The sequence below is a fragment of the Pyrgilauda ruficollis genome, unplaced genomic scaffold, assembly GCF_017590135.1.
Source record: "Pyrgilauda ruficollis isolate IOZ18807 unplaced genomic scaffold, ASM1759013v1 scaffold3, whole genome shotgun sequence".
NCBI lineage: Eukaryota > Metazoa > Chordata > Aves > Passeriformes > Passeridae > Pyrgilauda > Pyrgilauda ruficollis.
Genome location: NW_024524377.1, coordinates 25,324,350 through 25,336,646, shown reverse-complemented (window position 1 = coordinate 25,336,646; position 12,297 = coordinate 25,324,350). Strand labels below are relative to the sequence as shown.

General features: G+C 40.0%; 1 protein-coding gene across 1 annotated transcript in view; it reads right to left on the bottom strand.

Moving 5' to 3' along the window:
• Window positions 1-12,297, bottom strand: part of SATB2 (SATB homeobox 2) — a 128,520-nt gene that overhangs the window by 51,644 nt on the left and 64,579 nt on the right. Inside the window, exon 7 of the mRNA XM_041473489.1 lies at window positions 710-1,182. Within this exon, the coding sequence (XP_041329423.1) occupies window positions 710-1,182 (473 nt within the window). The remainder of the gene's footprint in view (window positions 1-709; window positions 1,183-12,297) is intronic.

The window sequence follows — 12,297 nt, the reverse complement described above, 5'->3', positions numbered from 1 at the left end:
TACCAATATTGAATATTAAGCCACTTTCCATTTCTTAAGCATTGCTACAGAGTATCACAATTGAGAGACCACATGTTGTATCCTGCAGGATAAATGTAAATGGCCTGTCCTTCGGAGCACACACTCACCCGGGGTACTCCACCTGCCAGGCTTAAGCTGATACTACCATGCAATCACTTCAACATCGGCATTTCAATAGGTGAGTGAGAGAACCTGTCAGATGCATGAAAGCAAACAAGAATCTGCTACAAAAGGCAGATCCTTTTCCCAGCATACTTTCCTTACACATTTCTTCTGGGAGCAGCCTATGGCACTAATTGTGGCATCACAGGAAGGAACTGAGGAAGCATCAGAAGGAATCCCAAAAACACCTCTGACTCTCAGTCTCTTATTACTTCTTTCTGGCAATCAGGCAGTGGCAAATGTGGAAGTTTAAAACCACAGAGATGAGCTCAGGGAAGAACTCCCATGAGCAGAATGACTGCTAGAGAACAAAGCTCAGGTAATGGCACAGGAGTGGCCAAATGCAAACAAACAGCTGTTCCAGGAAGAAACAGCCTTGTTCAAAACTGACAAAGAGACTAGAGAACAAACTGAGAGTGGTTTGACCTGTTTCTATGGCATGCCCCCTGCCCTGACCTGCAACAACCATACAGCCCCACAAGAGCCACAGCTTTGCCCTTCTTGGTTATAGAACAGAAATGGGTACCTGTGTGCGGTTGAATGCTACTCTTGCAAAGACAGCTTGAGACACACTGGCTCTCTTCAGCTCATCTCTGACTTGCTGGTAAATATCTGGAGAGACTTCCACCGATGAATTTGATGGCTCTGGTTTGACAGCTCTAGGGATGGGTGGATGATTCAAGAACTGCTGGTTGATAGCCTGTGGGTGCTGGTGAGCCAACAGTCGGCTGACAGCAATCTGCTGGTTTATCAGATGGGCCATGGCTATCTGCTGCCTCACCAGTTGTGGACTGAGCTGAGGAGACAGGAGCCCAGGGTTTATCATGGTTTGCATCGTTGGCACTTGGTTTCGGATTGGAGTACTGTGGTGAATTTGGCCATGAGGAGACTGTTCATTAGATTTTCCCAAAGTTGCCAGCTGGTTGATATTTGGTAAGTGCATGGGACGTTGACCAAGAACACAATAGTCTGAAAGGTTTTCTCTTTCCACTCTTTCCACTGTTAAAAGAGAAAAATTAGCTTGCTGTCATTTCAGTTTGCACTTAGGGCAAGGATTACATTGCAGGTGACTGCACACAACAGCACCTGCTTTACTTTCTAAGTCTACAATTGCAAAGAAGTATCATAGAAACATAAGCAAAAGAAACACAAAGTAAAAGCAACAAGAATAATTCACATTCTTTTGGACTTCCCAGGCTTCATCCACAGCTCATGAACACTTCTTGTAAGCCAGCAGCAGGTATCCTCCCCAGCCTCCTTTCCTAAAGATAAAAAGCTTGGATACTTCCATTTACACCATTACTAACATTTGAATTTGTCACAGCAGATTGATTAACCTTTAAAAGTCACCAGTGTTTCAGAATCACTGGAATCTAGGTAAAGGAAAGAAACTCAAACTGGTATCCACTCACACAAACCAAATGGAAACAAGGCCATTACCTGTGCAGCTCATGACACTGCTTCTCATTACAAACTTGGCAACTATTATCTTTCCACATAAACTCTAGCTTGCACTGTGTGTGGATAAACCCTCCTGGTACCATCAGCTCACCCAGGTGCACCACAGCAGACTCATGCTGGTTGTGTGAAAGCATATTACAAAACAGTGAAATTCACACATGAGAAAAGTTTGAAGCTATGGTTCCTATAGCCAAAGCCTCATTGCCGTGAGTTTGTCCAGAAACTTTAAAGCACTTTGCACAAATGCCCACATGAAAGAAAGTGCCTTCACTCTCCTCAAGAAAACTTGGCGTAGCACAACAGTGATCTCTAAGTGACATTACATTACAAAAAAATTAAACAGTACACACTAAATGCATATACTCTAGTTTTACATGCTGATGTGCATTGTCCCTGTTAAATATTTTATGTTAGTAATATCACAGTATCTTTTCAGGTAATTGCAAAATTAAATGCACACATTACAAAATTAAATTTCCTCTAAAAGTACCTTTTGAAATAGGAAATGAAGTTTAGCAAGTGCTAAATATAACTCCTACCTAGGTAATTTTAAGCAATCAGAAGTCCTTTTACAGTAGGCTGCAGATTCCATAAGCCTTCCTACGTGCAATTGAATAGGCATTTTCATATTGATCTGATATGTAAGTGTTTAGGAACACGTCATCAATAGAAAACCACTACCTCATCCCTGTATTGGTCTCAGCAAGTAACAAGATAAGATTTATTACAGAAAGGTCATAATACTGTTATAACTTGTGTAATGATTAACAACTGTATGAGGTTTTGAACTCTTTTTAAAAACCTAATCTATATAAAGCTTTGAAGCTTTACACAGTTAATACTCAGAATGACAGCTTACTGATGACTTGCTCTCTTTTCTTCTAAATAGAAAGACAGCTCTTTTCACCTTCCAGAGTTAATCTAAGGCTGAGAGGGTCATGCCCTGAACACATGCATACACACAGTTACTATTTTTAGAACTGTCACTCTGGAACATCACAAGTACTGAGTTTTACAACTAGGTGAACTAATACCCAGAATTTCCTTATAAGAAATTTTAACTCACTCTTCCCATTCTTTAAAAGGAAAATCCCATAACATCTTTAGCCTTCTATTAAATACTTCTTTAAAAAAATTCAAAATAATTTCTAAGAAAACTATGAATTCAACTTTTCCACAAAACCTAATGTTTCAACCCGACTGAATTTCTAAGTAAGTGTTTACTTGTATTTCAGCTATGAAAGGCAATGCAAAATGTGTGATACACAAATATTACTGTCAGCAAATGACCATTTTGCTGTGTTACTCACAGGCTGTCAGATACATAATGCAGTATTTCATTTTGTTGAAAATACTGAAAATCCCTATTCAAAAGCTGCTCCTCATGATGTCAGAAGGCCTCCCTGAAATGAGGCACAGAAAGCTCTATACCACTTCAGGAACAGACACGACATCAATGTGAAATATGCAATAGGAGTAGTGCTAATTCCAGGGATGGACCCATCATCAATACAGAGGTGCAGGCTGGGCAGTGAGGAGGGGCTGCTTTGTCACAGCCTCAGACTATGTTCTGCAACACAGATGACTCAGAGCCAACACGGCCATACCATCATCTCCTCAGCCTCTCTGCACTAAGCCTGCACCTGAGTAACGTCATTAAATACTCACTGTTGCTAGCCAAATGCAATTATTCCAAAGGTACAATAGCTACTTGGGAAGTGTAAGTAGAATAAAGCTGTTGCTCAGTGTAATTAAATACTTGGAGCATCCTGCTACATCACTGACAACCCTAAAAATAAAGAGTCCTTCCGCTAGGAGTTTCAGAAGAGCTGAAAAAGTTCTGAACTATTTGTAGTTTGAGGAGCACACAGAGAATAAGTCACTGAAACCAACAAATTATTACTTGTTAGAACATAAAAACAGTAACCAAGTGTTTTTGAAAACTTGGTGAGAAATAAATATAAATAACATTCACTTTCTGGGCTGAACCACATTTGCCAAGTTTCCACCCACTCTTGACTTCAATGCCAAGTTATAAACCCCTATAAAAATAAAGTTTAAGATGAAAAGGCTGCCAGGCTGTTAATCTCCACAGTGCTACTTGGAATTACACAGAAACATCACCTGACTGCTTCCATAGGTATATTTTTCCCTTATTATCACTTTCCTTTTTTGATCACATTAGACTACACAGCCATGCATGTACTCCCTATAAACAAACCAAATTCTAGTCACTTCGACCACTTTAGTAATAAAAGGTTACCATTAGCAGTTACACTGGATGGAAAAAATGTGCATTACTCAACTCCTCAAGACTCTTTCCTTCTCTAACACAGTGTTCATATCTGATTCCCTGTTGTTCTTTGGTAATTATGGATTGGTTACCAGATCTCCAGGGTTGAACAGGAGACTGAGACAGCCTGGAGATGGAGGCTGGCACTGTCCTGAGACACAGGCCAGCTTGCCAGCAATGCTCTAAGAAGAAAGGGATACAGGAGCCACAAAGCTTCTTTGCCACCAGCATTCAGCCTCAGATCTTCCTGGGACAGGGCTTTTACATTTGCATCCTCTGTTTTCCATGTTCATACCCAATTACAGTCTTTCCCTTGTTTGCTATTGTTCTACTCAAACTGAGGATATGTTCAGAGCTCTTGTAGCCCTGTACTGATTGGAATATAAAGCTGTACTGATTGGACTATAAATATCTGAGGACAGAGCAGCAGGACCTTACTGGGAAGGAAGGGGTTCCATGGATATGTACTGTCTACATTCAAGTACTGCTGATAAACTACTTCTGCCAGTAATGCCTATGGTAGTTAAAGAAAAGCTGGTTCAGGAGGCTGTTACCTACCTCCATCTGTGGTGTGACCACAGCAAAAGACATTGCAGTGTTTTCATTTTCTCTCTGCATCACTCACTTGGTATACAATTCTGCAGTTCTTTGCTTGAAGAGCTTATTTAAATCAAGTACAACAGCACTGTCATATTGCAGAGCCGCCCACTCTTCTGAAGCCCATCACTAGGTAGGCAGAGACTTGTGTCTGGACAACAGATACTGTGCTAAGCTCAGCAATTAGCCCTGAGAGCACTCTAGAATAGCATCTGCCCTTCATTTTTCTATACCTCCCTACAACATGTCACTACCTCTACAAGAGTCAAAATCCAACATAATCCCCAGAATGGGAGCAGCAAGTTACTGTATTGGAATATTCTGTTCTCATCCTATAACGATTACCATGTGTGTCACTGTATTTCAACTCCATACTGAGTTAAAACTTCCTGGATCCAGCACAAAAGGAATTCAGTGCACCCTTCCCCTGTGTGATGCTCTTAACCTCTAGCCCAATCTTCCTTGCACAGTCAAGCAGCTGACACAGACCACAGCACAATAGCTTGGGGTGGTCTGCATGCAACTTTCCATTTAAAATAAAACCAGCTCAAAAGATTTAAAATAAGATTTATTTCTCCACCTTCCCTTCCCCTCACACTTTATTTGCACTGAGTTGTTAATAGGAACATTCTGACAAACAGCCCGTGGGGCATTTAGGGCTTATGCGTGGCACTGAATTGACTGACAGCACTGGCAACCAAATTCCTGTGCACAATAAGGGATGCAGCAGGGAGAGCAAGAGTGTAACACGTCTCCCAGCACTGCACCGCAAGTGGGGACACAGAGGACCCGCCAGCGTCCATGACCCAGCGTGTCCGGAACTTTTCAGTCCCACAGGCACACAGGCACTTTGCCCCAGAGTAAGAAGAAGCTGGTAAAGAAACGTTTTGTAATAAGTTACTAGCCGGCAGAATTGCCATGCTTCAATTGTGACAGGATGTCACCACCCAGGGCTGTTCTCCAGTGCTTCAGTTTGCTTCTTTGTTTTATTTATTATTTAAAACCTGGTGATCATAAAAGCCATTTCTAGCAGTGGTCATGGCCAAGCTGGGAGAGCTCTGAACTCTGGTATACCCCCCTGCACTAAGCTTGAGAGAGAAAAGTTCCCACAATTTCTCCTGGCTTAGAACCATCCTGCTCACTGGAGCAAGACTTGAACTTTGGAGCCACGCTTGGGGGACAAAGCACAGCACCAGCTCCACCTTGGAGAGACAAGGCTGCTGCACTACACCCAAGAGGGTGTCCTCTTGCTTCTGCTGCACAATTATGAACTACCACTTTGTAAATAACAGAACCACTCCAGAGCACACGAGGTGCTTTTAAAGTGGTAATTTCATATCTTTTTCTCTGTAATTGGGATAATTACTTATTTCTTTTAATCACAGCCCACTTAACCACTTCAGTGCAAAGGGCTGATATGAGGAGTCTCATTTTCAGTCAGCATCTAATCTTTGTATTTACCCACAGTCATTTGCTGGCTTCAGTGCCTGATCTCTGCCTAGGCCACTTGTTCCTGCACTCAGAACTGGAGGAAAGGCAGGTTGACAGAGAGGCAGATGTGACAAGAAGCTGTAACTTTTAAAACCTTTCTCCCTACTCCTGCAGGACAGCAGAGAACCTCAAAATAGAGCACATACAGAAATTGTTTGGCCGCTGGCTGTGGGTAGCAAAGGCCTTTATCCAAGCCTAATGGAAAACAGACAGGAAAGGCCATTGTCTGTTCTTTGTTGAGTTGCAAACCATTCACTTCCCACCAAAGCAGAAATCACTACTATTTTTTACTTAGAATCATCATTAAAAGTGGGCCTTTAACAATCACCAATCTGAGGTAAACTGAGCAGAGTGTACTAACATTGCTGAGTCTCTTTGTGCAGCTGATCTTCTCACCCCTTATCCTCAAGACCAGCTCTAAGTCATCCCCAGGGATACAGGGATGCTAACATGTCTTCTGCCAGTGCTTAAGCTTAGGAAGTCATATTCTTTACATGGGCTTCCCCTGGACTGCACTGTTTCCAAAGCTACCTGTGAGAAGACAAGAATCATCATCTTATTTTTAGGTTTTTGGGTTTGTGTATAGGTTCAAGAGACATACAGAAGTATGAACTCAGTTCTTCATAATCATGTTAACATTGTTTGTCAAAACAACATGCCAGATCCATCTGGCAGAGAAAATCATGATACTGAAGGTATTCTAGTGACCACCTGCTCTAACCCATGAATACTAGTCAGGTGAAATGGAAAAGGAGAGGCAGCAGAATCATTAGTTACAACAGCCTGACAGAAACACAGGTAGTACTGGTTTAGATGGACTGATGTTTAGATTTGATATAGAAGTATCTCCCTTCCTGTCAAACTATTGTAACAGTAGACCCAATCTTTTGTGAGAGGTATAAACCTCCTAGATGACCCAGGCAATTGTGCAACCCCTCTGGGGGATACATATGTGTGTATTCCTGATTCATAACATCAGAGATGCTGAAAGGAGGGAGACAGAACACAAATATCATTAAGTCAGAGACACAAACTCATCAGGTATTTCAAGTAAACAGAATGCCATTCTGCTCTTGGAGTTACATATTCTACGAAATCCATGGGATCAGAGAGACATTTTGCAGCTTTTCACATAGGAAAGCTTATGCCTGTACCTAAGCTTCAAGTTATCCTCCTGTTTCAAACTAATCTCCACTAATGCTTACTTTGTAAAAATAACTTTTCTTCTGAGCTAACATGTCACTGGCAGCACACAAGTAAGTTTTTGAAATATGAAAGAAAATTAATTTTGAGATTCCAAAGGTTAAAACAAAAACATGTTTTCTTTTTAGAAAATGGAGATGACCATTCTTTCCTAAAAATTTAAAAGACCAGAAGTTCCAGCTGCAGCACACAACTGGTCCTCACTGAGGAAAGCACAGTAATGGAACAGGAGACATTTAAAAGAATAAAGTTCAGTGACATCATTTGAGCAAGACATGGCACAAGTGGCTGGACAGCTTCTCCACAGAAGGGTTTCCAGTCTTTACTGTGTGGCCTGTGTTGCCTACAGCAGCACTGGCTGCAGCTCCAGCCACACACAGGCACAGGAGATGCCACTCAGCACATCTCACGTACCCTCTGCCACAGCACAGGCACTGTGAGCAGGGAGAGCCACCACCCAAAACAGCCACAAGCCAAGGAAGATATTCTGCAAAGATGAGATTCACATATGCATTTACCTTAGATAAAAATTATTCTTAATGAAATAAACCCAAAGGGTGTGTTTTAATCCTCTTTATAGAGAGGAATAGCCAAGAGGGCCAAAACTCGTACACCCCTGGAACACACAGCAGCAGCTAAACTGGCTTTTAACAATACACAGGCACAAATCCCCCAAACTGGCACTTAACATCATGGACAATGCTGAAATGCAAAATGCTAATGTGGGTGAGGAAAACAGTGGTCAAGAGGTCTATAATTCTTGCTGATTCTTGACAATTTTAACTTATATTTAAAAAGAGAGGCCACTTCTTCCTCATCATTAGTGACAACTGATGAACTACTATCCTCATGAAATAGCACAGCAGGCCACTGACTAAGAGGATGTCCCTGAGTCAAGAGATGATCTTCAGGTCATGTATGTTACCTAGATGCTGACAAGTTTGCTGTGATTGATGCTATTTTCCCTCCTTTTTACTTAAGAAAGTAAAAAAAGTCCTGTTTTTAGTGAAATGAATACACAGTAAGGAGTGCAAAAGTAAACAAAGGAGAAGTTACAGTAATGTCAAGAGCCCCACAGCTGACCCTAAATGCTTTAGTGCCAGAGCCACAACTAATATCCAAATAAGATATGAAATGTACTCCCTTAAAAAGCTTAGCATTTCTGCAAAAGGTCAAGATGTATGCATATAAATACATAATATATATATAAACCTCCCCTCTCTACTTACATAGAGAGAGGTAAATACACATGCATGTATCAGTAAAAAGGGTATTTTTAAAAGTCAGAAGCACTGTTTGGGAAAGATCTGGTTTGCCTTTTCATGAGGCTTCCACAACATCTGCTTCAGAGGAACAATTAAAAACTCCTCCTCAAAGCACATAATGACAGTTTTCCCTAGGCTCACACTGGCATTATCACTGTGCTGCAACCCTCAGTTCCTTCAGCCTGGAAATAAGAAAGCTGGGAGCCCTTCTGAATCATGTTTCTAACCTCTCTGAACCTACACTGGCCTCTAGGAACACATTAAAAGAAAAACAGATTGCTCAGTCTATCCATTACTGGAAGTAAGCAAACAAACTTTCAAGAATAAAAGAGCAAATAAACAACAAATCAGTAATATTGGAAAAATCAAAGAGGAGCCAAAGCAGATTCTCAATTTAAGGAAGCTATGAAAGCTTTTTCTTACATTCTTGATCTGTTGAAACAGAAATAATTGAGGCCTCCTCCTTTAAACTGAAAAGCCTCATCATTCCCCAAAAACTTTGAGACAGCCACAGTCTCAAAACTCACATCCACAGAAAGCTATATTTTGACAGACACTGATGGCAGGAGCAAAGATGACACGTTCTTCATACGCAGACAAAAAAAGTATGTCTTTTTAATTTTAAGTCCACAATGTATTTATTTCTTCCCGCTGCCTTTCTAACTTCCTCCCACTAAGCGAAGTTGTGTCATCAGGCAAAAAGAAAATATTCACACCAGTTAAGATTTTCAGTTGTGAAAGAATTGTGATACAGTGATAGTCCTTCTGATAAAAATAGAAAGCATGACACTTTGAAGTGAAATCTATTGAGAAAGAGAGCTAAAAAATATTCTAAATGCTATGAACCCAAAACACTGGGACACAAGTAGGTAACTGGTACGAGTTTTATCTCTTGAGAATTACCTGAACTGCATTATTAAGTCCTGAAATACTTCTCTCCATCCATCCATCCATCCATCTATACACACACACACACACATATATAGTTACTTACAAAGTGTTGTTTTTATTCCTGTATCTATTTGTTAATCAAATTTAAAATCAACGCAAACCTTTCAAGCAATTATTAAAATCCCACATTTCAAAAATGTTAAATGCCTTCTCCCAGCTTCAGCAAGTTCAGCTTCTAGAGAATTCAGACAAGCACTTCTCAGACTAAGAAAAGCATCCCCGTGGGACTGGGCAGGAGAAAAGCAGCTTGAGAACCACTGGAATGAGCCTTTGGTCTATAGTTGTCATTTATTAGTATGTATTCTTTAGTAAAAAAGGGGCATCTCTGATTCTTCATTGAGGCAGGTTTAAACATAATTAGGCCTTGTCATGTAGGCACAACTTTGTACTATAAGGTTTTGCATCCCTCAAACAAAAAATGAAAAAAGTAAATAAAAAAGGGGGAAAGAGGCTTCACATAGCAATCTTAGATTAATTCATGGTGCATATTTTGAACAAAATTACAACACATACTAAATAGCTTAATTACCACCTCAAGTGATTACAGACACCCATGAAGGCAAAAAGCCCAGAGTAGAACTGCTAAGCCTTTTGTTTCCCAACCACTGTACACATTCCATTATAACTGGTTTCAATATAAGCTCTTATTCAAATATATACATGTATCCCAGAGACACTGGAAAGAGTGGACATCCCATTATAATCTCCCTCACATCTTCACACACACCCCACGTGGCAGACCCAGGGCCAGGAGGAGACAAAAAGCCTCCATCCTCATATCTGCTAATTCCCAGATCTGCCTGTACACTAACTCTTGTGCTGCTGAGTAAACTGTGAACGTTTTAAAACCTTCAGTGGACAGGGCAGGGTGGGAGAAAAAAAATTAAAGCAGAACTTTATTCTAGCATCAGCTGACACAAGACAAAATTGACATGCTGAGCTGAACTAACTGAAAACTTTTTTAGAGTTATGATCATAAGTAGTTTAGCTGTCTTTTTGGTGAGTTCAACAGAATGCACACTGAGAATGTTTACTTGAGATTTGATACAATACCATTTGTGTACAGCTTTTACATCTGTTGCTAATGATATCGAATTATTGATTGTTCACTTTCTTATATTATTTAAACATTAGCTATGCACTCAGCAACCTGATGCTTTTCTTTTTTTTCTTTTTTTCCAGAGAACTTTTTATTTTCTGTCTGTCTTTGGTTGTAATTACTTTGATCTTCCAGAGAGTATAATTAATTTACTGTTTATTTATTTCTATGAGAAAGGAAAAAAGTTTGACCTAGTAGATCTATATGTGGCAATTTGTAACAGAATCACATAGCTTATGTTTAGGAAATCATGGTTTTGATTAAGAAGCAACCATTTAGTTCCCACTGTTTTATTAAAACAGACATTAGCAGATAATAGGAAACACATTTAACACTGGGCTGCATTTAGTTTGCAACGTCAATAAAGTTATTTTGAAGCCCCTTCTTATTTTGTATTTACCACAGCTCATGTGAATTGTTTTTTGCTTTTACTTTCTAGTAACCAGCTCTAGAGTTACACAAGGATACGGGTGCTGGTTCCAAGAACTCTAAATCATAATTTTACCTAATCTATCCGGTTACAGCCCAAAAAACAAATCACTGCATCATCCATTCACCTTCATGGAAGTCCTTTTTAAAATATTATTAAAGGAGCACTCGATGACTGATGCATGTAACTTGAGTCACTGATTCTGCACATTAACTGAGCTGTCCTGCAGGACTATCTGGCTATAGAAAATAAACAAAACAACATTAAATGAGAGATGATGAGAAATTGAAACTACCTAAAGTGCAGAAGTCTTTCTGTTTGCAAGCAGTTAAGATTACTGCTCTGAAGTTGCTGTTTATTCTCTATGCACCACTGTACCTGCCACAGACTCTTTGTTTTCTCTCCCACTCATGGTTGATGAATCAACACTACTTGAACTGCTTTATAGCAGCTTGTGTTTACTTCACACATACCTTAACCTTCCTTTTTCTCCTCCTACCAACACACACATAAACTTCCAAGCAGCAACGACTGGCTGTGTCTCTGAATAGCACAGATACAGAGTTATCTGGCAAACTCTTCGGGTTTGGATCCTTGACCTTTTGATTGAGGTTTCATTCTGCTTTTACTGCACTTAAAAATTTAACTGTGCACTTACTAAGTAAAGAAAAATTAAGAGCATAAGCTCTAAGAGTGGAAGAAAGTAGAAGACAACAGTGTACTAGAAATACTCAGAAGCTGTAGTAGTGTCTCTACAGTTAAGAACACTACAGTTAAGTGCTTCCAGTGCCTCTGCAACTGGCACCCTTGCCCAGTTTTGAAAAAAGAAATAAAAAAAAAAAAAAAGCCTATTTCTGTTCTCCCAGAACATCAAGTAAAAGCGAATGGTGATGACCTTGAAGCTGTTTGATTCTTTTGATTGCTTTTTAACCAAGAGGATATGTTAAAGCACTTTGAATAAAATTCTGTTATTAAGAGACACCATTTAGAGAAAAGAAACACTTCTGAGTCACACAATGGCAATTTACAGAGAAAACAAAATATCCAGTTTATTTGGCATGAGGGTAGCCACATACTAAAATGTCCAATCAACATTTTTACTTCTAGCCTAAACCATCTTAGTAGGTGAAAAGCAACATCACCATTTCCTTGCCTGCACTGTTACCCCAATCCTGACTGGACAATTTTCCTTCTAGATACAAATAATTTCACCACAGAACATTCTTTCTTTTTTCCCCTACTGAAAATTAATCATTGAGAGCCCAGGCATGAGTGTCTTACAGGTATGCTCTGCACAAGCCAGATGTGCAAAGCAAAACCAGAT